The following is a 25,433-nucleotide window of genomic DNA, read 5'->3' on the forward strand; positions in this document are numbered from 1 at the left end:
AATCAACAGTGGACCCAGGACCAGTCCCTCTTTAATTTAACGGAGCGGACATTAACATTGCCCTTCCAATGCTATGCCATCTCCAATGGGATCCCACCACCAAGCACATCTTTCCTTCCTCCTTACTTTCTGCTTTTCCAAGAGAGAGAATTTGTAGAATGCCTATGAGACGGCATTTTAGAGCAGGTAATGTTTGAGCCCACTAGGGGTAAGTTGTTCTGGATTGACTGTTATGTAATGACCCAGACTTGATCAGAGAGCTTAAAGCTAGAGGAACTCTTAGGTGACAGTGATCATAATATGATGGAATTCACCGTGCAGTGTGAGTGGAAGAATATTAAGTCAGCTGGAGCAGTATTACAGTAGAGTAAAGGGAATTACAGAGGCATGAGAAAGGAGCTGGCCAAATTAATTGGAAGGAGACACTATCCAGGAAGATGGCAGAACAACAATGGCTGTGGGGACTATTCAGAAGCAGTAGATTACAACCATCCCAAGATATGGCCTGTACAAAAGTGACGGGTTGCACCTGAACCCGAGGGGGACCAATACTCTTGTGGGCAGGTTTGTTAGAGCTGTTGGGGAAGGTTTGAACTAACTTAGCAGGGGCGTGGGTATCAGAGTGAAGGGACTCAGTGTAGGATGGGTGGGAAATAAACAAAAGTCAGACTGTCAGGAAGGGCAAGCAGATGGTAGGACATAATTGCAGCCAGCACTATGAGTATCAGTGCATGAGGGTTGCAGAATCAAAAAGCGTAGCAAATACAGTACTCAAAATGTAATATCTCAATGCGTGGAGTATAAGAAAAAAGGTAGATGATCGTGTTGCACTATTACAGATTGTCAGGTATGATATTGTGGCCATCACTGAATCATAGCTGAAGGATGTTTGTAACTGGGAGCTGAATATCCAACATTACGAGTTGTATCGGAGGGATAGGAAGGTCGGCAGAGGGGGCAGCATGGCTCTACTGGTTAAAAAAATGGCATCTAATCAGTAGAAAGATGTGACATAGCATCAGATGATGTTGAATCCTTGTGGGATTGAGTTAAGAAACTCCAAGGAATAAAAGGACCTTGATGGCAGTTATATACAGGCCTCCCTGCAGTAGCTGGGATGTGGACCACAGATTACAATGGGAAATAGAAAAGGCATGTCCAAAGGCCATTGTTATGATAGTCTTGGGAAAATTTAGCATGTAGGTTGATTGGAAAAATCAGATTGGTAAAGGATCCTAAGAGAGAGTTTGTTAAATGCCTATAAGAAAGCTTTTTAGAGCAGTTAGTTGTTGAGCCTACTAGGGGATCGGCTATACTGGATTGGGTGTTATGTAATGAACCAAAGGCAATTGACGACCTTTAAGGTAAAAGAACCCTTAGGTGGCAGCGATCACAGTATGATTGTTCAACTTGAAATTTGATAAGGAGAAAGTAAAGTCTGACGTAGCAGTATTTCAGTGGATTAAAGGAAATTACAGTGGTATGGGAGAGGTGTTGGCCAAAGTAAATTGGAAGGAGATACTGGCAGGGATGAGGAAAGTGCAGGGTAGATGTATTCCAAAAACAAAGAAATACTCAAATGGCAAAATAGTACAACTGTGGCTAACAAGGGAAGTCAAAGCAAATGTAAAAGTAAGAGAGGGCATACAACAAAGCAAAAACTAGCAGGAAGATAGAGGATTGGGAAACTTTTAAAACCTTACTGAGAGCAACTAAAAGAATCATTAGGAGAGAAAAGATGAAATAAAAACAAACCTAACAAACAATATCAAAGCTTTATCACATATGTTAAAAAAAGATGAGAGTGGATATAGGACCGCAAGAAAATGAGGTTGGAGGAATAATATCAGGGGACAAGGAGATGACAGATGAACTAAATGAGTATTTTGCATCACTCTTCACTGTAGTAGACACTAGCAGTGTGCCAGATGTTGAAGGGTGTGAAGGAAGAGAAGTGGGTGCAGTTACTATTACAAGGGAGAAGGTGCTCAAAAAGCTGAAAGACCTAAGGGTACATAAGTCACCCAGACCAAATGAACTGCACACTAGGGTTCTGAAAGAGGTAATAGTAGAGGTTGTGGAGGCATTAGTAATGATCTAGCCAAAAAATCATTGGACTCTGGCATGGTGCCAGAGGACTGGAAAATTGCAAATGTCATTTCACTCTAAGAATAGAGGAAGACAGCAGAATAGAAATTATAGACCAGTTAGCCTGACCCTAGTGGTTGGGAAGATGTTGTTGGGAGTCATTTGTTAAGGATGAGGTTATAGAGTATTTGGTGACATAGGACAAGATGGGACAAAGTCAGCATGATTTTCTTGAGGGAAAATCTTGCCTGAGAAACCTGTTGGAATTCTTTGAGGAGAATACAAGTAGGATAGATAAATGGGATGCAGTGGATGTTGTATATTTGGACTTTCAGAAGGCCTTTGACAAGATGCCATATATGAGGCTGCTTACCAAATTAAGAGCCCATGGTATGACAGGGAAATTACAGGCATGGTTAGAGCATTGGCTGGTTGGTAGGAGGCAGCAAGTGGGAATAAAAGGATCCTTTTCTGGTTGGCTGCCAGTGACTAATGGTGTTCTGCAGGGGTCGGTGTTGGGACGCTTCCTTTTATGCTCTTTGTTGCCAAGAATGCAGATGATATGAAGATTGGATGAAGGGCAGGTAGTGTTGAGGAAACAGGTAGGCTGCAGAAGAACTTGGATGGACTAGGAGAATGGGAAAGAAAGTGGCAAATGTAATGCAATGTTGAAAAATGCATGGCCATACAGTTTGATAGGAGAAATCAATGTGCAGAGTACTTTCTAAATGGGAAGAAAATCCAAAAATCTATGATGCAAAGGAACTTCAGAGTCCTTGTGCAGAACAACTTAAAGGTAACTTGCAGGTTGAGCCGGTGGTGAGGAAGGCAAATGCAATGTTAGCATTCATTTCAAGAGGTCTGGAATAGAAGAGCAGGATGTGATGCAGAGGCTTTATAAGGCACTGGTGAGGCCTTACTTTGAGTATTGTGAATAGTTTTGGGCTCCTCATCTAAGAAAAGATGTGCTGGCATTGGAGAGGCTTTAGAGGTGGTTCTCAAGTAAGTTTCCAGGAATGAAAGGGTTATCATACAAGGAATGTCTGATGGCTTTGGGTCTGTACTCACTGAAATTGTGAAGCATAAGGCAGAGATCACATTGACAGAGCTTAGAGTAGATGTGGAAAGGGTATTTCCCATGGTGGGGGAGTCTAGAACAAGAGGGCACAGTCTCAGGGTAGAGAGTAGTCCATTTAAAACAGAGATGCAGAGGAATTTCTTTAGCCAGAGGGTGGTGAATTTGTGGAATTTATTACCACAGGCAGCTGTGGAGGCCAGGTCGTTGGGTGTATTTAAGGCAGAAATTGATAAGTTTTTGATTGGACATGGCATCAGAGGTTACAGGGAGAAGGCTGGGGAGTGAGGTTGAGGAGCGGAAAAAGAATCAATCATGATTGAATAGCAGAACAGACTGAGTCAAGTGGTGTTTTGTAGGGGTTGGCATTGAGACCACTTATTTTTGCGTTATGTATCAATGATTTCGATTCCAGAATTTATGGCTTTGTAGCCAAGTTTGCAGGTCATACAAATATAGGTAGAGAGGCAGGTTGCAGGGAGTCTACAGAAGGATTTGGACAGATTGGGAGAATGGGCTTAGAAGTGACAGATGGAATACAGTGTAGCGAAGAGTATGGTGATGCACTTTGCCAGAAGGAATAAAGGAGTAGACGAAGGGTCTCGGCCCGAAACGTTGACTGCTCCTTTCAACGGATGCTGCCCGACCTGCTGAGTTCATCTGGCTTGTTTGTAAGGAGTAGACTATTTTCTAAACTGGGAGAAAGTTTCAAAAATCAGAGGTGCAAAGGGACTTGGAAGTCCTTGTGTAGGATTCCCTAAAAGTTAACTTGCAGGTTGAGTCAATGGGAAGGCAAATAAAATGTTAGCTTTCATTTTGAGAGAAATAGAATGCAAGAGCAAGGATGGAATGCTGAAGCTTTATAAGGCATTAGTATGACTGCACTTGGAGTATGACCAGTTTTGCGCCTTTTATCTAAGAAAGGATATGCTGGCATTGGAGAGCATCCAGAGGAAGCTCGCAAGGAAGATTCCAGCAATCAAAAGGATTCGCATAGAAGGAGCATTTGAGGACTCCGGGCCTATACTGCTGGAGTTTAGAAAAATGGGGTGGGGAGAATCTCACTGAAACTTATCGAATATTGAAAGGCATAAGTAGAGTGGGTGTGGAGAAGATGTTGCCTATAGTGGAGTCCAGGACTAGAGGACACAGTCTCAGAATAGAGGGATGCACATTTAAAACAGATGAGGAGAAATTTCTTTACCAGAGTGTGGTAAATCTGTGGAATATATTGCCATGGACGATTGTGGAGGCCAAGTCATTGAGGGTAATTAAAGTGGTGGTTGATAGATTTATGATAAATGAAAAGTTCCAGGGGGGAAGGCAGGAGAATGGGTTTGAGAGGGATAATAAATCCTTTGTCTTATAGCATGGAGTGGGCAATCTTTCCTTTAAAGATGGCAATGGACATTTGACTTTGCTTAAATATAAGGAATCGCAGCTAGTAGTATCAGTCCTATCCCCAGGGGGATAAATCTGCAAGACAGTACTATTGCTAATGAGTAATAACTTTATAGTGTAATTTGGAGAAATCACAAATAATGACTTCTGCAATAATGGAGTACTGTTGGGGTTATTTTTGAAACATGTTATGATAGGATTGGAGCAGGGGTCAGGGATTCAGATTTCTGAATCATTGGGATCTCTTTTGGGGCAGGTGTGACCTGTACAAAAAGGACGGGTTGTGCTTGAATCCCGGGGGACCAATATCCTGGCAGAGAGGTTTGCTATGTCTGTTGGGGAGAGTTTAAACTAGAATTCCTGGGGGTTGGGAACCGAACTCAAGTGACGGAGGAAAGGGAGGTTGGCTCACATATAGAGAAAGCTTGGAGACAGTGCAAAAGGGAGGATAGGCAGGTGATAGAGAAGGGACGTGCTCAGACCAATGGTTTGATATGTGTCTATTTTAATGCAAGGAGTATTAGGAACAAAATGGATGAGCTTAGAGCGTGGATCAGCACTTGGAGCTATGATGTTGCGGCCATTACAGAGACTTGGATGGTACAGGGGCAGGAATGGCTACTTCAAGTGCCAGGCTTAAGATGTTTCAGAAGGGACAGGGAGGGAGGCAAAAGAGATGGGGGCATGGCACTGTTGATCAGGGATAGTGTCACGGCTGCAGAAAAGGAGGAAGTCATGGAGCCAACGGAGTCTCTGTGGGTGGAAGTTAAGAATAGGAAGAGGTCAATAACTACTGAGTGTATTTCATACACCACCCAATAGTAACAGGGACATCAAGGAACAGATAGATGGATTCTGCAAAGGTGTAATAATAACAGGGTTGTTGTGGGAGATAATCATTTCCCAATATTGATTGGCATCCCCCTAGAGTGAGGGGTTTAGATGGGGTGGAGTTTGTTAGGTGTGTTCAGGAAGGTTTCTTGACACAATGTGTAGATAAGCTTACAAGAGGAGAGGCTGCACTTGATCTGGTATTGGGAAATGAACCTGGTCAGGTCTCTCAGTGGGAGAGCATTTTGGAGGTAGTGATCACAATTTTATCCTTTACCATAGCATTGGATAGGGATATGAACAGACAAGTTAGGGGAAATATTTAATTGGAGTAAGGGGAAATATGAGGCTATCAGGCAGGAACTTGGAAACATAAATTGGAAACAGATGTTCTCAGGAAATGTACGGAAGAAATGTGACAAATGCTCGGGGATATTTGCGTGGGGCTCTGCCTAGGTACATTCCAATGAGACAGGGAAAGGATGGTAGGGTACAGGAACTGTGGTGTACAAAGGCTGTTGTAAATCTAGTCAAGAAGAAAAGAAGAGCTTATGAGAGGTTCAAAAAACTAGGTAATGATAGACATCTAGGAGATTATAAAGCCAGCGTGAAGGAGCTTAGGAATGAAATTAGGAGAGCCAGAAGGGGCCATGATAAGGCCTTGGTGGACAGGATTAAGGAAATCCCCAGGGCATTTTACAAGTATGTGAAGAGCAAGAGGATAAGATATGAAAGAATACAATTTATGGGAAAGTATGTATGGAACCGGAGGAAATAACGGAGGTACTTAATGAATACTTAAGTATTCACTATGGAAAAGGATCTTGGTGATTGTAGTGATGACTTGCAGCAGACTGAAAAGCTTGAGCATGTAGATGTTAAGGAAGAGGATGTGCTGGAGCTTCTGGAAAACATCAAGTTGGATAAGTCACCGGGACAAGGCAGGATGTACTGTAGGCTACTGTGGGAAGCAGGGCCTCTGGCAGTGATCTTTGCATCATCAATGAGGACAGGAGAGGTTCTGGAGGATTGGAGGGTTGAGGTTGTTGTTCCATTATTCAAGAAAGGGAGCAGACACAGCCCAGGAAATTTTAGACCAGTAAGTCTTACTTGTGATTGGTAAGTTGATGGAGAAGATCCTGAGAGGCAGAATTTATGAACATTTGGGAGGCATAATATGATTAGGAATAGTCAGCATGACATTGTCAAAGACAGGTCGTGCCTTATGAGCCTGATTGAATTTTTTGAGGATGTGACTAAACACATTGAAGGTAGATGAAGTGTATATGGATTTCAGCAAGGCATTTGATAAGGTACCCCATGCAAGGCTTATTGAGAAAGTAAGAAGGAATGGGATCCAAGGGGACATTTCTTTTGTGGATCCAGAACTGACTTGCCCACAGAAGGCAAAGAGTGGTTGTAGATGGGTCATATTCTGCATGGAGGTCGGTCAACAGTGGAGTGCCTCAGGGATCTGTTTTGGGACCCCTTTATGATTTTTATAAATGACCTGGATGAGGAAGTGGAGGGATGGGTTAGTAAATTTGCTGACGACACAGAAGTTGGGGGTGTTGTGGATAGTGTGGAGGGCTGTCAGATGTCACAGTGGGACATTGATAGGATGCAAAACTGGGCTGAGAAGTGACAGATGGAATTCAGCCCAGACAAGTGTAAGGTGGTTCATTTTGGTAGGTCAAATATGATGATGGCCTTCATCAACTGTGGGATTGAGTTTGGAAGCAGAGAGGTAATGTTGCAGCTATATAGGACTCTGGTCAGACCCCACTTGGAGTACTGTGCTCAGTTCTGGTTGCCTCACTCACGTGGAAACCATAGAAAGGGTGCAGAGGAGATTTACAAGGATGTTACTTGGATTGGGGAGCATACCTTATGAAAATAGTTTGAGTGAACTTGACCTTTTCTCCTTGGAGTGACGGAGGATGAGAGAGTGTACACCTCTCTCTTGTATTCCCATAATCCAGGGAATAAATTCTTAACCTATCCAACCTTTCTCTATAACTCAGGCCCTCAGGTTGCAGCAACATCCTTGTAATATTTCTCTGTACTCTTCCACCCATATTTCCATCTTCATGTAGGTATGTGACCAAAACTGCACGCAATACTCCAACTTAGGCCTTGCAGACATCTCATACAACTTTAACATATCATCCCACCCCTGTACTCAGTACTTTGATTTATGAAGGCCAATGTGTCAAAATCTCACTTTCTGACCCTATCGACCTGTGACGCCACGTACAAGGAATTGTGAATATGTATTTGCAGATCGCTTTGTTCTACAGACTCGTAAATGCACTATCATTTACTACCATTTGTATTCCTGATAGAGGTGTACAAGATAAGGAGAGACATTGATTGTGTGGATAGTCAGATGCTTTTTCCTAGGGCTGAAAAGGCTAGCACGAGAGGGCATAGTTTTAAGGCGCTTGGAAGTAAATATAGAGGAGATGTCGGGTAAATTTTTTATGCAGAGTGGTGAGTGTGTGGAATGGGCTGCCGGTGCCAGTGGTAAGGTCTTGATAGGAAATGATAGGGTCTTTTAAGAGACTCCTGGATAGGTACATGGAGCTTAGAAGAATAGCGTGCTATGGGTAAGCCTAGGTAGTTCTCAGGTAAGGACATGTTCGGCACAGCTTTGTGGGCCAAAGGGCCTGTATTGTGCTGTGGGTTTCTATGTTTTTCTGTTTCTATATCTACAAATAATTAAGATTGTGTGAGAATGGAGTTCCTTCCCCTGTAGACATTTGCACCATAGCACTAGATAAAACTGGTATTTTTAAACGATGCATTATTGAGCCTTTCATCATTGTTTAAAAATTGACTTTCCCCATGCTTTTAGAGGTGTAACAATGGATGTTGGCGTGACAAAGTTTGAAACTAAGACAAAAGTGATCACATTAATGGATGCACCAGGTCACAAAGACTTCATTCCAAATATGATTACAGGTGCTGCGCAGGTAAGCAAAAATATCTTTGTGGTTACATTTCTGGCAGCTACCAGTCTTTGAATTTATATTTAAACTTAAGCAGATTTTTGAAAAGTTGAAATGAGGTCAACAATTCAAAACGTCAGCCTGATTTTTTAATAAACAATATTTGAAATATGAGAATTTTATGTTTGATTCTAGCTACAACTAGAATGAAGTTTATTCCATTTTTCATCTAATAATTTCCCATGCTAAGGTTTTGTTTGTCAAATTTAATTCCACAAGTTTTTCTCTTGTGCTACAAGGCAGTGTTTGGATCTTTGATGAAAAGTGAATACGTTTTCTCCTAAAATTGCCCAGCTCATTTCTTCTCTTCCTTTGCTACTCAGATTGATTCAGTATAATTATATTTCAGTTTAGTTTTATCCATATTTGTGCTTTTCGCAGCTTTAATTACCGACTCCAATTTCTGTTCAGTTTCCTCAACCTGTGCCTGAAATACTGCCAGAATTCATTTGAGGTGTACTCTTCACACTAAACTTGTTAAGCAATATGTAAGAACTACAAATTTATGTACATCACTGAACATAAAGTAAATAAACTTCATTTTTGGAATGTCATGTGAGAGGAGATGGAGATGCAGATATAATAGTGATGATTAATAGGCATTTGGACAGGTGTGTCAGTGAGCATGTTTGGAATGGAGGCCATGCAGATCAATGGGATTAGTTTAATTGGCCCAGGCATCATGCGCTAAGGAGCCTGTTCCTGTGCTGCACTCTTCTATGAAGCAATTTCCTGTTACCAGCTCTAAATAATTTGAATTTAAATTTCTGTTATGTTTAAATGGAAAGAAATATCTGATACTAACTGCTTTCATCCCTTACGATGCTGACTGGTGGTGTAGTGGCATCAGTACCGGACTTCGAGGCAAATGGTCCCGTGTTCAAATCCAGCCGGCTCCTTTGCACACTTTCCATACATGCTGGGTTGAGCATCGAGCTAGCAACTCAACCTTGAAAACAACAAATGCTAAGGAAAGAGCAAAAAATGCAGCCAGATGCACCACACAGGTGAAAGGAACAGTGATCCCTTACAATATTTTTATTTTGCTTCCATTCCTTTTTCAAAGCCTCTTTTATAATGTTACATCAGTATGGAAAGCTACATTACTGTGTAAACGTCTTGGCCACATTTCTATAGCTGGGGTACCTAAGCATAGTACTGTATTTATCAACATGAAGAATGAGTTTGTAAATCTAGCAGAAGCAAAGGATGTTGGGAATGGCGAGGGTGGAGTGCCTGGGAGGAGTGTGGGACAAATTGCAGAGTAAGAGTGCCAGGGACACGGTGTGGCACAATGCAGACACAGCCAGCCCTGAGATACCAAGCAAGGTCATTTAATACTAAACTATTGGTTTAATGATCATTGCAGAATATCTCTCTGGTGCTTCCTGCTCCCTTCCCCTTTTCCCAACTGTAATTCCCCTCTCCCTTCCTCCTTTCCACTCTGTCCAACTGGTGACTCATATGAGAATCAAGTTTATCATCACTCACATATGTCATAAAATTTGTTTTTTATTTTGGCAGTACAGTGTAATACATAAAATCACCACAGTACTGTGCAAAATTCTCACTAACAGTCACTGGATTCTGAGGTGATAAACCCACCTTTCTCTGGCTTCATACATCTAAGGTGTATACAACTTTGGTCCTGCCAAATCCATGAGGTTATGATGTCTCCCACCCAAACCCTGGTTTGTGTGAAAGCTGTGCAATTTACTGCCGTGGGCAAGAAGTAACAGATCATACGCTGCATGCAATTAAAAAGAAGTATGTTTATGAATGGTAATTCAAGCAAGCAGTTATTAACTGAAAGAAAGAAAAAAACAAAAAAGGCCCCATTACTCTTAAACAGTCAAATGTACACTTAAGTTGGAGTTTATCTTGAGCTTGTCTGTCATTTGTGCGTTGGACCCTCGGTCTGCGTGAAAGCACTCACCACCTGAACGTCACTCAAAATCCATCTGGAACAAATGAGGCTCCCACAGGTGCATTGGTTCTTCCTTCTTGAAGCCATTCATCTGCACAAAGCACCTTGTGCAACAGGAACGGCATCCTCAGCCATCTTTTCCGCTGTCGTCTTCCAACTCCGGCAAACAAAGACCTTCAACCCAGCATTCTTCAGAACCTGTCCCAATTCCACTATCCTGAGTGGCTGACAGCACAATCCTTATCTTAGCTCAAACCCAAACAAACAGAAAGCAGAACAGACTGCTCTTACAGAACCGCTAAAATGAAATACCTTCAACATAGCAGTAAAAATCTTAACCAGGGTGTTACAGTACTGTATAAGCTTTACGAATAAGTCCAAATGCTATGTCTATTGCTTTTGGAAGTTTGAGTGTGGATCTAGCGTCATGCCATGAGGGTGCCTTTGGCCGGATGCAACATATTTAGGGCTCATTATATTCCTTTACTCTTCTTAAGATTCACTTCCTTTGTATAAGATGATACAAGCTGACAATGATACACTTGATTTCTTTAGCTAGAGCAACACTAAATCTAAACCGGCCATTATTTTCTATGCCTTTTGTACTAACTAATTACTGCAAAATTGAAACCATATTTAAAGGCAATAAATCAATGAAACAAAATTAAAAGTCAAGTTGATTTTTTGTAAAATTCTGTTATTATGTTATTAAAACTTGGAAATGAAATTATCTTGTGAATTTTGCAGAGTTTTGAAGTTTCTGTTTGCTTCATATTTCCAGGCTGATGTTGCAATCCTAGTTGTAGATGCAAGTCGTGGAGAATTTGAGGCTGGATTTGAGGCTGGTGGGCAGACAAGAGAACATGCATTGCTTGTTCGCTCTCTTGGTGTAACACAGTTGGCTGTTGCTGTTAACAAGATGGATCAGGTAAACCTAATGAGCCGATGTCTAGCACATTATCTCAGATTGGTTTATACCACAGTTTCCTGTACCTCATGAGAAAATGGTTACATGCCCAACTGTGACAATTCTTGGTTGATTTTGCAGGTGAAATGGCAACCAGAAAGATTTAAAGAGATTTCTATCAAACTTGGGCACTTCTTGAAGCAAGCAGGTTTCAAAGTAAGCAATGAGATTACTGTATTCAACTTAACTGTTGTACTACAACTCAGTTTGTTAGATATAGCACTGAACAAGTTGGTAATATACTGCAAAATTTCTCCTGTTTGAGTTATATCTGAAAAGTAATAAAAAATTCAGCACTAAAGTGAAAATGGAGGGAATACACAATTAGAAAAATCCAAATGTAACTCAGAAAAGATTTTATTTTTTCAAACATAAATGGGTGGGAAGGGAGAGTGTTTACTGTATACTGGGAGAGAATCCGTAAAGTAACACAAAATGCTGGAGGAACTCAGCAGGCCAGGCAGCATCAAAGGAAAAGAGTAAACAGTTTATGTTTTGGGCCGAGACCCTTCACCAGAACGGGAAAGGAAGGGGGAGAAAATTAGAATAAGAAAGTGGGGGGAGGGGAGGAAGAAGTACAAGATGGCAAGTGATAGCGAAGCTGGAAGAGGGGGAGGGGTGAAGCAAAGCACTGGGAAGTTGATTGGTGAAAGAGATAAAGGACTGGCGAAGTGGGAATCTGATAGGAGAGGACAGAAGACCCTGGAAGAAAGGAAAGGGGGAGGAGCACCAGAAGGAGGTAAGGAGTTCAGGTGAGAGGGAGAAGCAGGAATAGGGAATGGTGAAGGAGAACAGGAGGACAGTTACCGGACATTCAAGAAATCACTATCCGTGTCATCCGGTTGGAGGCTACCCAGATGGAATGTAAGGTGTTGCTCCTCCAGCCTGAGTGTGGCCTCATCACAGCAGTAGAGAAGGCTGCAGACTGATATGTAGAAATGGATGGCCACCGGGAGAACCTGCTTTTTGTGACGGATGGGGTGAAGCGGGCTTCCAATCTACATCTGGTTCCACCAGTATGCAGAAGGCCACACTGGGATGACCCACAGTAGATGACCCAACGTACTCACAGGTGAAGTGTTGTCCCACCTGGAAGGACTGTTTGGGGCCCTGAATTTAATGAGATAGGAGGTGTAGGGGTGGGTGTGGCACTTGTTCCACTTGTAAGGATAAGTACCAGGAGGGAGGTCAGTGGAGAGGGACAAATAGACAAGGGAGTTGCGTAGAGAGTGGTCCTGTGGAAATCGGAAAGTGAGGGGAGGGACAGATGTACTTGGTGGTGGGATCCTGTTGGAAGATGGCGGAAGCTACAGGGAATTATGTACTGGATGCAGAGGCTGGTGGGATGGTGGGTGAGGACCAGTGAAAAAAAATTTGGGTTGTCCTGATTGTACCAGTCTCCCTGTTAATGCACCCATCTGTGATTGAATTCATCACAGTGACCACTGCATCATCCTTGTATAGTCTCAAGTTTGGTCTACAAAGAGAAGATACAATCCTTAATTTGTAACAAGTAACCTACTCTTCATGATTTTTATAAGTGACCTGGATGAGGAAGTAGAGGGATGGGCTCGTAAATTTGCTGATGACACAAAGTTTGGGGGTGTTATGGATAGTATGGAGGGCCGTCAGAGGTTACAGCGGGACATTGATAGGATGCAAAACTGAGCTGAGAAGTGGCAGATGGAGTTCAACCTAGTTAAGTGTGAGGTGGTTCATTTTGGAGGTCAAATATAATGGCAGAATATAGTATTAATGGTAAGACTCTTGGTAGTGTGGAGGATCAGAGGGATCTTGGGGTCCGAGTCCATAGGACACTCAGAGCTGCTACACAGGTTGACTCTGTGATTAAGAAGGCATGTGGTGCATTGGCCTTCATCAATTGTGGGACTGAGTTTAGGAGCAGAGAGGTAATGTTGCAGCTATATAGGATGCTGCTCAGACTCCACTTGGAGTACTGTGCTCAGTTCTGGTTGCCTCACTACGGGAAGGATGTGGAAACCATAGAAAGGGTAAAGAGGAGATTTACAAGGATGTTGTCTGGATTGAGGGGCATGCCTTGTGAGAATAGGTGAGCGAACTCAAGCTTTTCTCCTTGGAGCGATGGAGGATGAAAAGTGACCTGATAGAGGTGTATAAGATGATGAGGGGCATTGATCGTGTGGATAGTCAGAGGCTTTTTCCCAGGGCTGAAATGGCTAGCATGAGAGGACACAGTTTTAAGGTGCTGACGAGTAGGTACAGAGGAGATGTCAGGGGTAAGTTTTATATGCAAAGAGTGGGGAGTGTGTGGAATGGATTGCTGGTGACAGTGGTGGAGGCAGAAATGATAGGGTCTTTTAAGAGGCTGCTGTATAGATACATGGAGCTTAGAGAAATAGAGGGCTATGGGCAACCCCAGGTAATTTCTAAAGTAAGGAAATGTTTGGCACAGCTTTGTGGGCCGAAGGGCCTGTATCGTGCTGTAGGTTTTCTATGTTTCTAACAATCATGACCTGGCATAGATGTTACTTTACTTTCTGAGCAGTGTAGTAGTACATGTCAAGAGTAGAATCAGACAAAGGAAAAATAAGTTGACATATTAGTGAGCATGGAGCTATATTTATGTTTTAAGAGGAACTGAGGCAAAGAATTTAGATCTTGTGAACTTGAAACAGAAGCACAAAATGCCATTAATGAGTAGGCCCAGCAGTTGTGGTAAGAGAAACAGTAAACACTCTAACATTGGAAATTTCTGGCCTACATGCTGCAGGAGAAGTGTAGCCTTCAATGAGCATTTATAACTAAAGTTTTTCCTTCCTGTTACTGAGCCATGAATAATGGGGAAGGTAATGAGATGAAGTGGCTTCATTAATATATTCGGTCACGGTCAGCACACTGCCTGAAGGGGTATTGGTGTGGAAGTAGTCATGTAGTTTAAAAGTAGTTGGATCCATTCTTGACTGTGCTCTTACACCAAGTGACAGACCAAGATCTGAGAAGATGAATTAAGTTACATAGGCCTTTTTCAGCTGTTATTGACAGGACGACTAAATGATTGTTCTCCAAACCTTAAATTTTAATGACTCTTGGGTCCAACTTATTCTTTTGAGCTTCTTCACTGCTGCAGAAGCCAGTATTTAGCCAATTGCACCTCCTATTCAGCTGCATCACAGCTTAATATGGCAACTGCTCTACTCAAGACTCAAGAAATTACAGAGTTATGAAGATAGCCCAGTCTAAAGCCTCCCCAACTGCTGATTCCCTCTGTCTTGGGAAAAGACCCAACATAATCAAAGAACCCTTCTACCTGGGTCATTCTCCCTTTTCCCCTTTCCATTGGACAGAAGATTGAAAAGCTTGTAAACATGTACTAATAGCTTCTATCCAACTGTTATAAGACTCTTGAATGGACCTGTTGAATTCTTGATCTTTCAGCTTCCTTCACTATGCCTTATACCAAATCACTGTCCTTACTGTAATACTGTATTCTACTGTTTGTTACTGTTTTTCCCTTTGCACTACCTCACTATTTATGTTTAGAACAATCTGTCTGGGTGGCATGCAAAACAAAGCTTGTAACGAATAAATAAACAAACAATTAGCAAATGTATTTACACTGTGAATCAAGAATACAAAACATAGCATGAGTAATGAGACCAGCTGACATCCCACCTGTATACCAGAACTAGCTGTTTCTTTAGATAAGGCCATCCCCGAATAGTTCGAACACTGACATCTCCCTGGTAATCTCCTGTCCATAAACCATTATGACTGCCTGCCACCTAATCAGTTCATTGTTAATCATCGGAAAAGGATTTTAAGAATAAGTGTCACCTGCATTGTGATTAAGTGGCAATTATTCAAGAATAACTTGCTCACTGATTTCAAATTTAGCTTTTGCCAGGACAATTCTACTTTACTCCAGAACTCATCACAATCTTTGATCCAACATGATATGGGGCTTGCAATTCTTGGAGCCCCTTACCACACAGTGCCATTGATATACGTTTACCTCTCAGACTACAATAACCCACCCATTCTTTGCAATTTGTGATGAGCAATAACTATTTGTCTTGGTATTGATACCCATTTTTCACTCTTGTTTTATAGCATGTTTCTAGGGATAGTTTATTTTCTCGAATTTCCCACAGAAAAAAGAAAGTCACAGCAGATTCTACCCTTGCTTTTGCTATTACCAATTGTAATACATTTGATTTTTTTTAAGTGTTCAATAAAATAGAATTAGTGTTATATAATATTACAACATATCTTTAATGTTTTAAATATTTCAATTTTTTCATCTTTAACAATAGTTAATTAGAACATTGTTTAAATAAGCTACATTTATTAAATAACAGTGTTCTTTGTAAAGATAATCTTTAATAATTAGCAATGAAAAAAAACTTGAGAGTTCAAATACTTAATAAATAATGTCTGTACTTTTGTATCTGTCAGGATTCTGATGTTGCTTACGTTCCTACAGCTGGATTGACTGGCGAGAATTTAACTGCTAGAAGTCAAGTTGCAGAACTCAGAGCCTGGTACAATGGACCTTGCCTGTTAGAGCAGATTGGTCAGCATTATATGAAACTATGATTTCATTTATTCATCCATCTCATTTAATTATAATACAAGTATTTGGATAAGCATAAATTTTTTTAGAGGAGTAAATTCATTTCTGCATTTTCTTTCAGATTCTTTTAAATCACCTCAAAGACCAGTGGAAAAACCATTTAGATTGTGTGTGTCAGATGTTTTTAAAGGTATGTTTTTAAAAAAAACAATGATTGACTGATCTCCTTGGTATCTTTTGGCCTTGTACCAGTTTATTCAGCAAATGGTGTTGACAGAGCAATGTAAAAAGATGCATATTTGCATGTTTCTTCATTATTGTCTCAGTTGGTTAATGTTCTCATGTTAAAGGATCCTTTGAAGCAGAGCAATCATTCTTTTTCAGAATAAGAAACCTGGATCTTTAAATTGTAACTTCAGTTTTAACAAAGGCTTTTACAAACACGTTAAGGCATAAATAGCTAAAGTAGTTGGTAAGATGGATAGTAGGTAAGCAGTGCCTTCCATAATCATGTACTCTACAATTCCCAACAAGGGTGTAATTAATTGAAAAATAGACTATGACAAGAATGTGTCTTAACAAAGGAAATTACAATGTCAAATCTGTAGAATGGTTACGTGCTGAGGGCTGTCATTCTGCCCATTACAAGCAGTACTTTGAATATTCCAATCAGATACTACATGAAAAACTTCAACTTGTCACTCATAATTTTCTTTATTTAACAGCTGTTATTGTTCTCGATTCCTCCACCAAAGGGAACTCCCACTATCCACAAAGTTCAGGTCCCTCATTTTGTATACATCTGTCAAATATCTCCTCAGTCTTCCCTTTAGCCAGCTTCTTCACCTAGTATCTCTCATTTTTGCAGATTAGAGATTGTGATAGCACCCCCCCCCCATCATTATCATAATCCTTTTAGACTCTCTTGCCTTTCATTAAATTGGCAACTAGATTTGAACACAGTACTCCTGTTGCCACAAGGCCAGTGTTTTATGAAGATTCAACATTTCTCTGTTTTTATGTTCTTTTCTTCTATTGATAAAGACCACAATTCTCAATCTTACTGCTGACTTCAGTGATTTTTCCTCGCATTCCCCAGGTCTCTCTTCCTCCTGTACCTGCTTCTAATATTGTTCTATTTTTGTTCTATTGACTCCTTGTTCTACTTAGTAAAATAAATCATTTCACATTACTTCATGTTCTGCTGCATCTGTTATACATCTGTTCATTCCATCAATGTGTTTGTGTCCTCCTGCAATCTATCTTATCCTACTTGCAGCTTACAGTACTGCCAAGTCTTGCCTGCACCTTCACCTTTCTTTTTTTTCTGTAAAAGTTCATTCACTATAGCCCTCTTTGGTGTGTAACTAAGTCAATTCTGTATTTTTGCTCTCAGGGTATTTTATATTACGCATCTCAGCGCTGCTGATAAGCTGATATGTGGCATCTCATCAGAAGCCTTTTGGAAGCCCATGCACACCACATGAACTGCATTATTCTATCAATTCTATGTATTATCTCATTTTTAAAAATATATATTTTCATTAAGAATGATTTGCTCTTAACACATTATGCTGACTTAGTTTATCTATTTTCTTCTAATGACGACTAATCTTGTCCGGGATCAATATTTCCAAACCCTTTCCAGCCTCCAAGGTTGAGCTGACTGACCTGTGATCACAGGGCTTTTTCAAACAAGGGCGTAACTTTTGCTGCTCACCAGTTCATTTGCACCATCCTGCATCCGAGGAATATTGGCAGTGGTCTTGTGATTTCTTCACATACTTCCTTCAACTTCTTAGATGCATTCCTTCTGGTAATGCAACTCATCTACATAAAAGTTTCATTGGATCTTTTCATTATGTATTCAGAGTCTCAGTCTTTTTACTTAATTCAATATTATTTTGAAAGCCCATTTTTTTCTTGCGATGAAGGCTAATGCAAAGTACTCATTTAATACACTGCCCTCAGCATCCATACACAAGTTCTCATTTTGCCTTTGATGGGTCCAGTTACTCCATATACCATCTTTACACCATGTCCGTGCATATATCCATAGAACACATTTTAATCCTGTAGCCACTCTTTTCTCCCATGCACGAGCAATTCTGCAGATGCTGGAAATCCAAAGTAACACACACAAAATATTGGAGGAGCTCAGCAGGCTAGCCAGCATCTATGGAAATGAATGAACGATCAATGTTTTGGGATGAGACCCACCTTCAGGACCTTTTCCTGTAGGTGCTGCTTGACCTGCTGAGTTTCTCCAGGATTTTGTGTCTGTTGCTTTTCTCACATATTCTCTTTCTAATTTTAATTTTTGCTTCTCTTTAAAATATTTTGTAAACAGTCTCATTCTGGCTGTTATTTCCAACTTCACACTTTCCATATGTAGCCTTTTCATTTATCTACTTCTGAATCTCTTTAGATATTAATGGAAAACAAAAACGTACAATGCTATGAAGGTTAATGGTAAGCAAGAATAGGATGAATAAAGCATAATAAAAGAGGAAAAATAGATTTAGATAGCAAGAAATGTTTAATAAAAAGCATTAAAATCTCCTCATAGAGAAAGGAAAAAAAATAGCTAAGATAAATATTGTTCTCCAAATATGAAGGGAAAACAGGAAATGTAGAGATCTTGAACAAATATATGCCTTTCTTTAATGAAAGAAAACACTTTAATCGAATATTAGAAAATCGGGACGAAGGCTGAGCAAACTATAGGAGCTAAAGGCTAACGTAGCTGGATCTGACGGCCTAAAACCTTGGGTCTTAAAGTACATCACTGCAGAAACTGTGGTTACCTTTCTTTTCCATCTTCCAAAGTTCCTTAAAAGGCTTTAGTATATTGGAAAGCTGCAGACTTTTTACAAAGGCAGGAAACAATGTAGGAAACCTTGAGGCTTGTTAGCTTCTAAATGACTGGAATCAGTCACTTGGAAAATGCTTGAATGCATCATTAAGGAAGTAATTGCAGGATATTTGGAAAATGATAACACAGTCAAACAGATCTTTTGTTGGTCTTTATTTGATAACCAATAAGGACAAACATTAGTTGTCTCATTTCTTGAGATGTATAAGAATGTAATGCAGGGTAAATGAGAGCCAGTCAGATGGTAGTGCATTTGGATATCCAAAAAGCATTTAATAAAATTTCATATAAAAGGATACTATCAAAATATAGTAATATAATAGAATAAAAACCATACTGGAATCAGTGAAAGATCACGTTAACTTGGGTGTTCAACCAGTGTGCGCAAGACAGCGATCTGTACGAACACATACAGAAAAAAAATAATAAATAAGCAATAAATATCAAAAACATGAGATGAAGAGTCCTTGAAAGTAAGTCTATAGATAGTGTGAACATTTCATTCAAGTGAAGTTGAGTGAAGTTATTCCCTTTGTTTCAGAGTATCTCTGCTCTACTGCAAATTCATGCAATGCATTTGGTATAAGGAATTTCTATTGAAATAGGAAGACCAATCCAGGAAACAATGTTGAATACTACTATCTAAAAAATTACAGTGGCTAGAGAATTTGGTAGAATAAGCAGCAAAAAATTGCATGAACAAAACTACTTTAAATTCTTATTTGGTTAACGACATTCAATTACTTGCATTTTGCAGATCAAGGATCAGGATTCAATGTTGCAGGTAAAATTGAAGCAGGATATGTTCAGACTGGAGATCGAGTGCTGGTTGTCCCTCCAAATGAAACTTGCACAGTTAAAGGTAAATGTTAATAATCTTTTTTGTTTGACTCCAACAGTTTTTTTTTCTACAGCAAGAATGAGCAGAGATTTGAAACTCTATTTGTGCACTTTTTTATTTGTGAATGTTCAGGACATTGCATAAAATAATTATGGTAGTACTTTGTTATCAGTATGAATGCAACATGATTATAATTCTTAGTTTAATGCAAGGAAGAATTAATGAATTAAGTAATTTTTGATTATATTGGAATTTAATGGAGGGCTGCCGAAGAGGCAGAAAAGGGCTGTGGCTGAGGAAGAAGGTCAGACCCTGGAGGACTGTAACCCCAATGGAAACTGCAAGGGGTGACAGGGAGATATCCCTGGCACTGTTCCGCCACCAGGAGATGTACTAAGCTAAGAGAGCGAAACATCAATGAGCGGTGGTCCCTGGCTGATGACCCTGCAGCTGACTTAAGGGCACTGTTGGAGGTGTGGCAGGCAGCAATGCCAAGCAGGAAATTACATCTTCCTGTAAATCATGTTATATTCATAGAAATTTTGACAGCTGTAAGGTTAACGCACATTGAAAGGATTAAGAGTGAACTGAAGCATTGACCTAAAGTACTTTCTGCTTCAGTCCTGATAAAGGGTCTTGGCCCAAAACATCGACTGTTCATTTCCCTCTATAGTTGCTGCGTGACCTGCTGAACTCCTCCAGTATTTTGTATGTGTTGAATGTAATGTATTTTGTTTGTTCAAATTCAGCAGGCAGCTGAATTCCAAAATAATTATGTATATCTAAGCTTTATAATCAGAATCATGTTTAATAACACCGACATATTTTGTGAAATTTGCTAACTTAGCAGCAGCAGACAATGCAATACATGATAAATATAGAAAAATAAAAATAAACAAATTATAATAAATAAATAAATGTATATTAAATAGTTAAATTAAAAATAGTACAAAATCAGAAGTAGTAAAACAAAACATGAGGTAGTGTTCATGGGTTCAATGTCCATTTAGAAAACAGAGCACAGAGGGTAAGAAACTTTCAATGAATTGCTGAGTGTGTGCCTTCAGGATTCTGTACCACCTTCCTGACAGTAACAGTGAGAAAAGGAAGTGTCCTGAGAGACAGGGGTCCTTAATAATGGGCGCTGCCTTTCTGAGGCTCCACTCCTTGAATATGTTTTGGATACTGATCGTTATTACCAATCCACACAGACTGGAATCTTCAGGCAAGGAAGTCAAGGTTCCAATTGCAGAGGCAAGTACTGAGTCCCAGGTTCTGGAGCTTTTCGATCAAGACTGTAGGAATGGTGGTGTTAAACCCTGAGCTATAGTCAATGAACAGCGTTCTGACAAAGGTCTTTATATTGTCCAGGTTATCTAAGGCTGTGCGAAGAGCCATTGAGATTGCGTCAGTCGTAGACCTATTGTGGCGACAGGCAAATTGCGGTGGGTCCAGCTCCTTGCTGAGGCAAAAGTTGATTCTAGCCATGACCAACCTCAAAGCATTTCATCACCATAGATTTGAGTGCTATTGGGTGATAGTCATTAAGGCAGCTCACACTACTCCTCTTGGGCACTGGTATAATTGTTGCCCTTTTGCAGCAGGTGGGAACTTCTGAGATTGAAAATACACCTGCCAATTGGTTGGCACAAGTTTTCAGAACCTTAAGAGGTGCTTCATTGGGGCCTTCTGCCTTGCAAGGGTTCACCCTCCTGATAGATGGTCTGACATCAGCCTCCAAAACAGATCCATAGGGTCTTCTGGAGCAGCACGGACCCTCACAGCTGTAGTTACATTTTCACTTTCAAAGCAGGCATAAAAGGCGTTGAGCTTGCCTGATGGTGAAGCATCACTGCCATTCATGATGTTGGGTTTGGCTTTGTAGAAACAGATGACCTGAGGTATAATGTTGCATTTGCAAATGCTTAATGCAAAAAATATTTGACTACATACTCAGTGCAAATAATAAGTGCACGGCTATTTTCCCTGTGAGTTTTGGAAAGGGAAAACATTTCTGATGGTCATAGATTGTTTTAGTCATGACTTAGAATAGTATTTAGTGCAGATTTCCAAATTGTTGTTGCTTCTGTTAAGCCCTCTTAAAGTCTAATCTGTAATTTTAGACTGTAAGACATAGGAGCAGAATTAGACCATTCAGCCTATCGACTCTGCTTCACCATTTCAACATGGCTGATTTGGATCTCATTCAACCCTATACACTTGCCCTCTCACCATATCCCTTGATGCCCTGACGAATCAGGAATCTATCAGCTTCTGCTTAGACTATACCCATGGACTTGCCCTGCACCACAGTCTGTGGCAGAGCATTCCACAGGTGCACCACTCTTTGGATAAAAAAAATAAATTCCTCCTTACTTCTGTTCTAAAAGGTTGCCCCTCAGTTTTGAGGCTGTGTCGTCTAGTACTGGATACCCCTACCTGAGGAAACATCCTCTGCACATCCATCTTATCTAGTCCTTTCAACATTCATTTCAATGAAATCCCCACACATTCTTCTAAATTCCAGTGAGTACAGGCTCAAAGCTGCCAAATGCTCCTCATATGTTAACCCCTTCATTCCCAGAATCATCCTCATGAACCTCCACTGGATTCTCTCCAATGACAGTACATCCTTTCTGAAATTAGGGGCCCAAAACTGTTGACAATACTCCAAGTGCAGCCTGACTAGTGTCTTATAAAGCTTCAGCATTACCTCTTTGCTTTTATATTCTATTCCCTTTGAAATAAATGCCAACATTCCATTTGCTTTCTTTACCACCGACTCAACCCATGAATTAACCTTCGGGGAGTTCTTGCACGAGGACTCCCAAGTGTCTTTGCACCTCTGATGTTTAAATTTTCACCCCATTTAGATAATAGTACACACTATTGTTCCTTTTACCAAAATGCATTATCATACATTTACCAAGACTGTATTCCATCTGGCTCTTCTTTGTCCGTTCTTCCAGTTTGCCTAAATCCTGCACTTCCTCCCCTCCCACCTATCTTTGTATCATCTGCAAAATTTGCCACCAATCCATCAATTCCACTATCTAAATCATTGAGAAACAATGTGAAAAGGAGTGGTCCCAATCTTGACCTCTGAGGAACACCGCTTGTCACTGGCAACCAACCAAAAAAGGCCCCTTTTGTTCTCACTCGCTGCCTTCTGCGTGTCAGCCATTCCTCTATCCATGCCAGTATATTTCCTGTAACACCATGGGATTTTATCTTGTTAAGCAGTCCTATGTGTGGCACCTTATCAAATGCCTTCTGAAAATCTAAGTAAATAACATCCATTGCCTCCTTTGTCCACCCTGCTTATTACTTCCTCAAAGAATTCCAACAGATTTGTCAGGCAAGATTTCCCTTTGCAGAAACCATGTTGACTTTGACTTATTTTAAAATTAGTCTCCAAGTACCTTGAAACATTGTCCTTAATAATGGACTCTTAACAGTTTCCTAACCACTGAGGTTAGGCTAACTGGCCTATAATTTCCTTTCTTTTGCCTTTGTTACGTACCCCGTAACTGGGTCACTTACCAGCAAAGATAGAGAGGTCCATTGAAGTCTGATGGTACTATTTTTAACAGTATTTATTGGTAAAAATACACAAAAATAATATCAATGCAAACATACAGATAATATACGTTGTCAATACTAACTCTAAAAGTGTGGGTATAATAATAATCAATAAGAAATAAGCTCTATCGTTGTCTAGGGGATAATGTATTGTCCGATGGAAATATAAAAGTCACTTTAGTTCATTCAGGCTGCAGCTTTTTGGTTGGAGTCAAGAGAGACAGATTTTTGAACTTGCCAGCGTTTCCTTTTTATGATGTCGATCCTTCCAGAGTTCCGTTGGTGGTGGTTTCTCCTTTTAGCTAAAGCCGTTCTTCCGTGGTAAGGCCCCAATCCCGGCAATGGGAAAGGACGCACGTGGGCTCTCCACCGGCTGTCGCTATTACGCTGTCACGGGATTTCTAGCGTTTCTCCTGGTGCGTCTAAAGGGGTTGTTCCCCAGACCCTCTTTTATCCTTACTCACGGGGTCTCAGATGTCAATCAGGTTGGGATGATGCAATCCCTCAACCAGCCCACTCTGGTCATTCCCTGAGGGGCTTCAATGAATAGTACAGTACTCAATACACAATTCCGTCTCCAAGAGACAATGGCCGGTATCCGTGGCTTTGTCTCGCTGAGGGCAGGACACATAATCCAAACCCATGAGGATTCTCTCTCATTTCCTGGGTCCCCAGACCTGAATTAAAAGCGATCTTGCGATTCTCAGAAAGGAGGGGGCTACTTTGTACCCTTCGGCCCCTCAGAGTTGTGGCACGTTCGTAACACCCCCTTTCTTCAACGCGTTTTTACCATTGGTAAAAACGAAGTAATACAGAGTCTTACAGGATTTTAGAATCTAACACAATACAAAAGTTTTTTTTTCACTACAGAGCAATACAGTTATACATTCAATTCAGCATCTAAACAGTTACCGATTACATTGTCACTTCCTTTAATATCTTAACATCTTGTACTTTACTAAAGTCTTGTAGCATCAGACTCCAATTTAATAACCACCTATTTTTTTATTTTCTTTCCTTCAAACAAAAACTAAAGAGTTGTGATCTTAGCTTACGTGTATACTACAAAAGTTCATGCAAATACTAATCTTTATGTTACTTTCAAACTTAACAGTCAAGCTTCCATGGGGGTTGTCTTTATTATTCACATGCTTTGTCGAAATCCCTTAAAACCGGCTTCTGCTATTTAAAAATGGCGTCCCATTAACCCTCGCCTCTTTTCCAGTTAACTCCCTCGTGGTGAGCTTGTGCCCCATGGCGAAATAGGCTTTCGCCCACTCCTTTCATAGGAGTGATTTTATCAGCAATGTGTTCCAAACTTAGACCATTTTTCGAATTTCCACCCAATTCTTTAAGTTTAAGCAAGTTGCTAGTTTTCTCTTCAGGACCCTTCAGGCTATTAGTTCTCAATGCCAGAGGTTTCACACCACACTCTTGAATAACAATAGCGTGTGGGGCACCTTTACCTTCCAACTCAACCTGTAATTGATTCACAGGCACCGCGGTACCAAGCCATTGTCTCTGTAGCCTGGTTACTGCTTCTGACATCAGTCCAGACTTTAAATTTTCTTCATTCAATTTGGGAACTACACTTTTCCCTTTTCCTTCAATAATAATATTCACCTCACCACCTTTTACCTCCTCACTAACTTTTAACGCACCTTCGAGCACAAACAACTGGGAATTCTCACTTCCCACTATTACCAAGGTTAACCCTTTCTTCACTGAACCAAGTCCATCTGACCCACAAGGACTGCATTCCTTTTCAACTGAATCAAATACCTCAGACTTTTTCTGAGCTCCATTACTAGGTTCAGTACCACGTGCATCCACATCTTGGACACACTCAAACGGGACATTTGCCTCTTCCAGGCTTTCAATACCCGTACCCTTTTCAAATTCTAAATTCCCCTGATCCTCCCAACTACTCTCTGGGCAACTCCCTTCTGGAGTAAACTCAATCCCGCGGGCTGAAACAACCTCATCTGCCAACCCAGCAGACTTCTTCAAGGTAATGGCATCCTTTTCATCTAGGACTGCCCTCATTTCATTATCGGGAACACCTTTAGAATTTTCAACTTCTTCAAACAGTTCTGCCAAACCAGACAGATCATCCATATCCAACCCTGGACCTTTTAACAGCTTTACCTGTTTCTCATCTTTATTTTGTGCCTCTATAAATTTTCTCCTCGCTAAGGGCAGGTCTACTTCCCCTCCCTTACTCTCTTTCACTTTACTACTCTTCGTTTTACCACCCTCTAAACCCTTGTGGTACAGGGT

At 40.6% G+C, this 25,433-nt stretch overlaps 1 protein-coding gene across 2 annotated transcripts in view; it reads left to right on the top strand.

Moving 5' to 3' along the window:
* The window catches only part of hbs1l (HBS1-like translational GTPase), a 171,915-nt gene that overhangs the window by 110,913 nt on the left and 35,569 nt on the right, over window positions 1-25,433 (top strand). For both annotated transcript variants that reach the window (XM_073056324.1, XM_073056325.1), the window contains 6 exons: window positions 8,253-8,370; window positions 11,115-11,261; window positions 11,382-11,456; window positions 15,738-15,855; window positions 15,977-16,045; window positions 19,488-19,592. In XM_073056324.1, coding sequence (XP_072912425.1) covers window positions 8,253-8,370; window positions 11,115-11,261; window positions 11,382-11,456; window positions 15,738-15,855; window positions 15,977-16,045; window positions 19,488-19,592 — 632 coding nt within the window. The remainder of the gene's footprint in view (window positions 1-8,252; window positions 8,371-11,114; window positions 11,262-11,381; window positions 11,457-15,737; window positions 15,856-15,976; window positions 16,046-19,487; window positions 19,593-25,433) is intronic.

The sequence above is a fragment of the Hemitrygon akajei genome, chromosome 9 (assembly GCF_048418815.1).
Source record: "Hemitrygon akajei chromosome 9, sHemAka1.3, whole genome shotgun sequence".
NCBI classification, from domain to species: Eukaryota; Metazoa; Chordata; class Chondrichthyes; order Myliobatiformes; family Dasyatidae; genus Hemitrygon; species Hemitrygon akajei.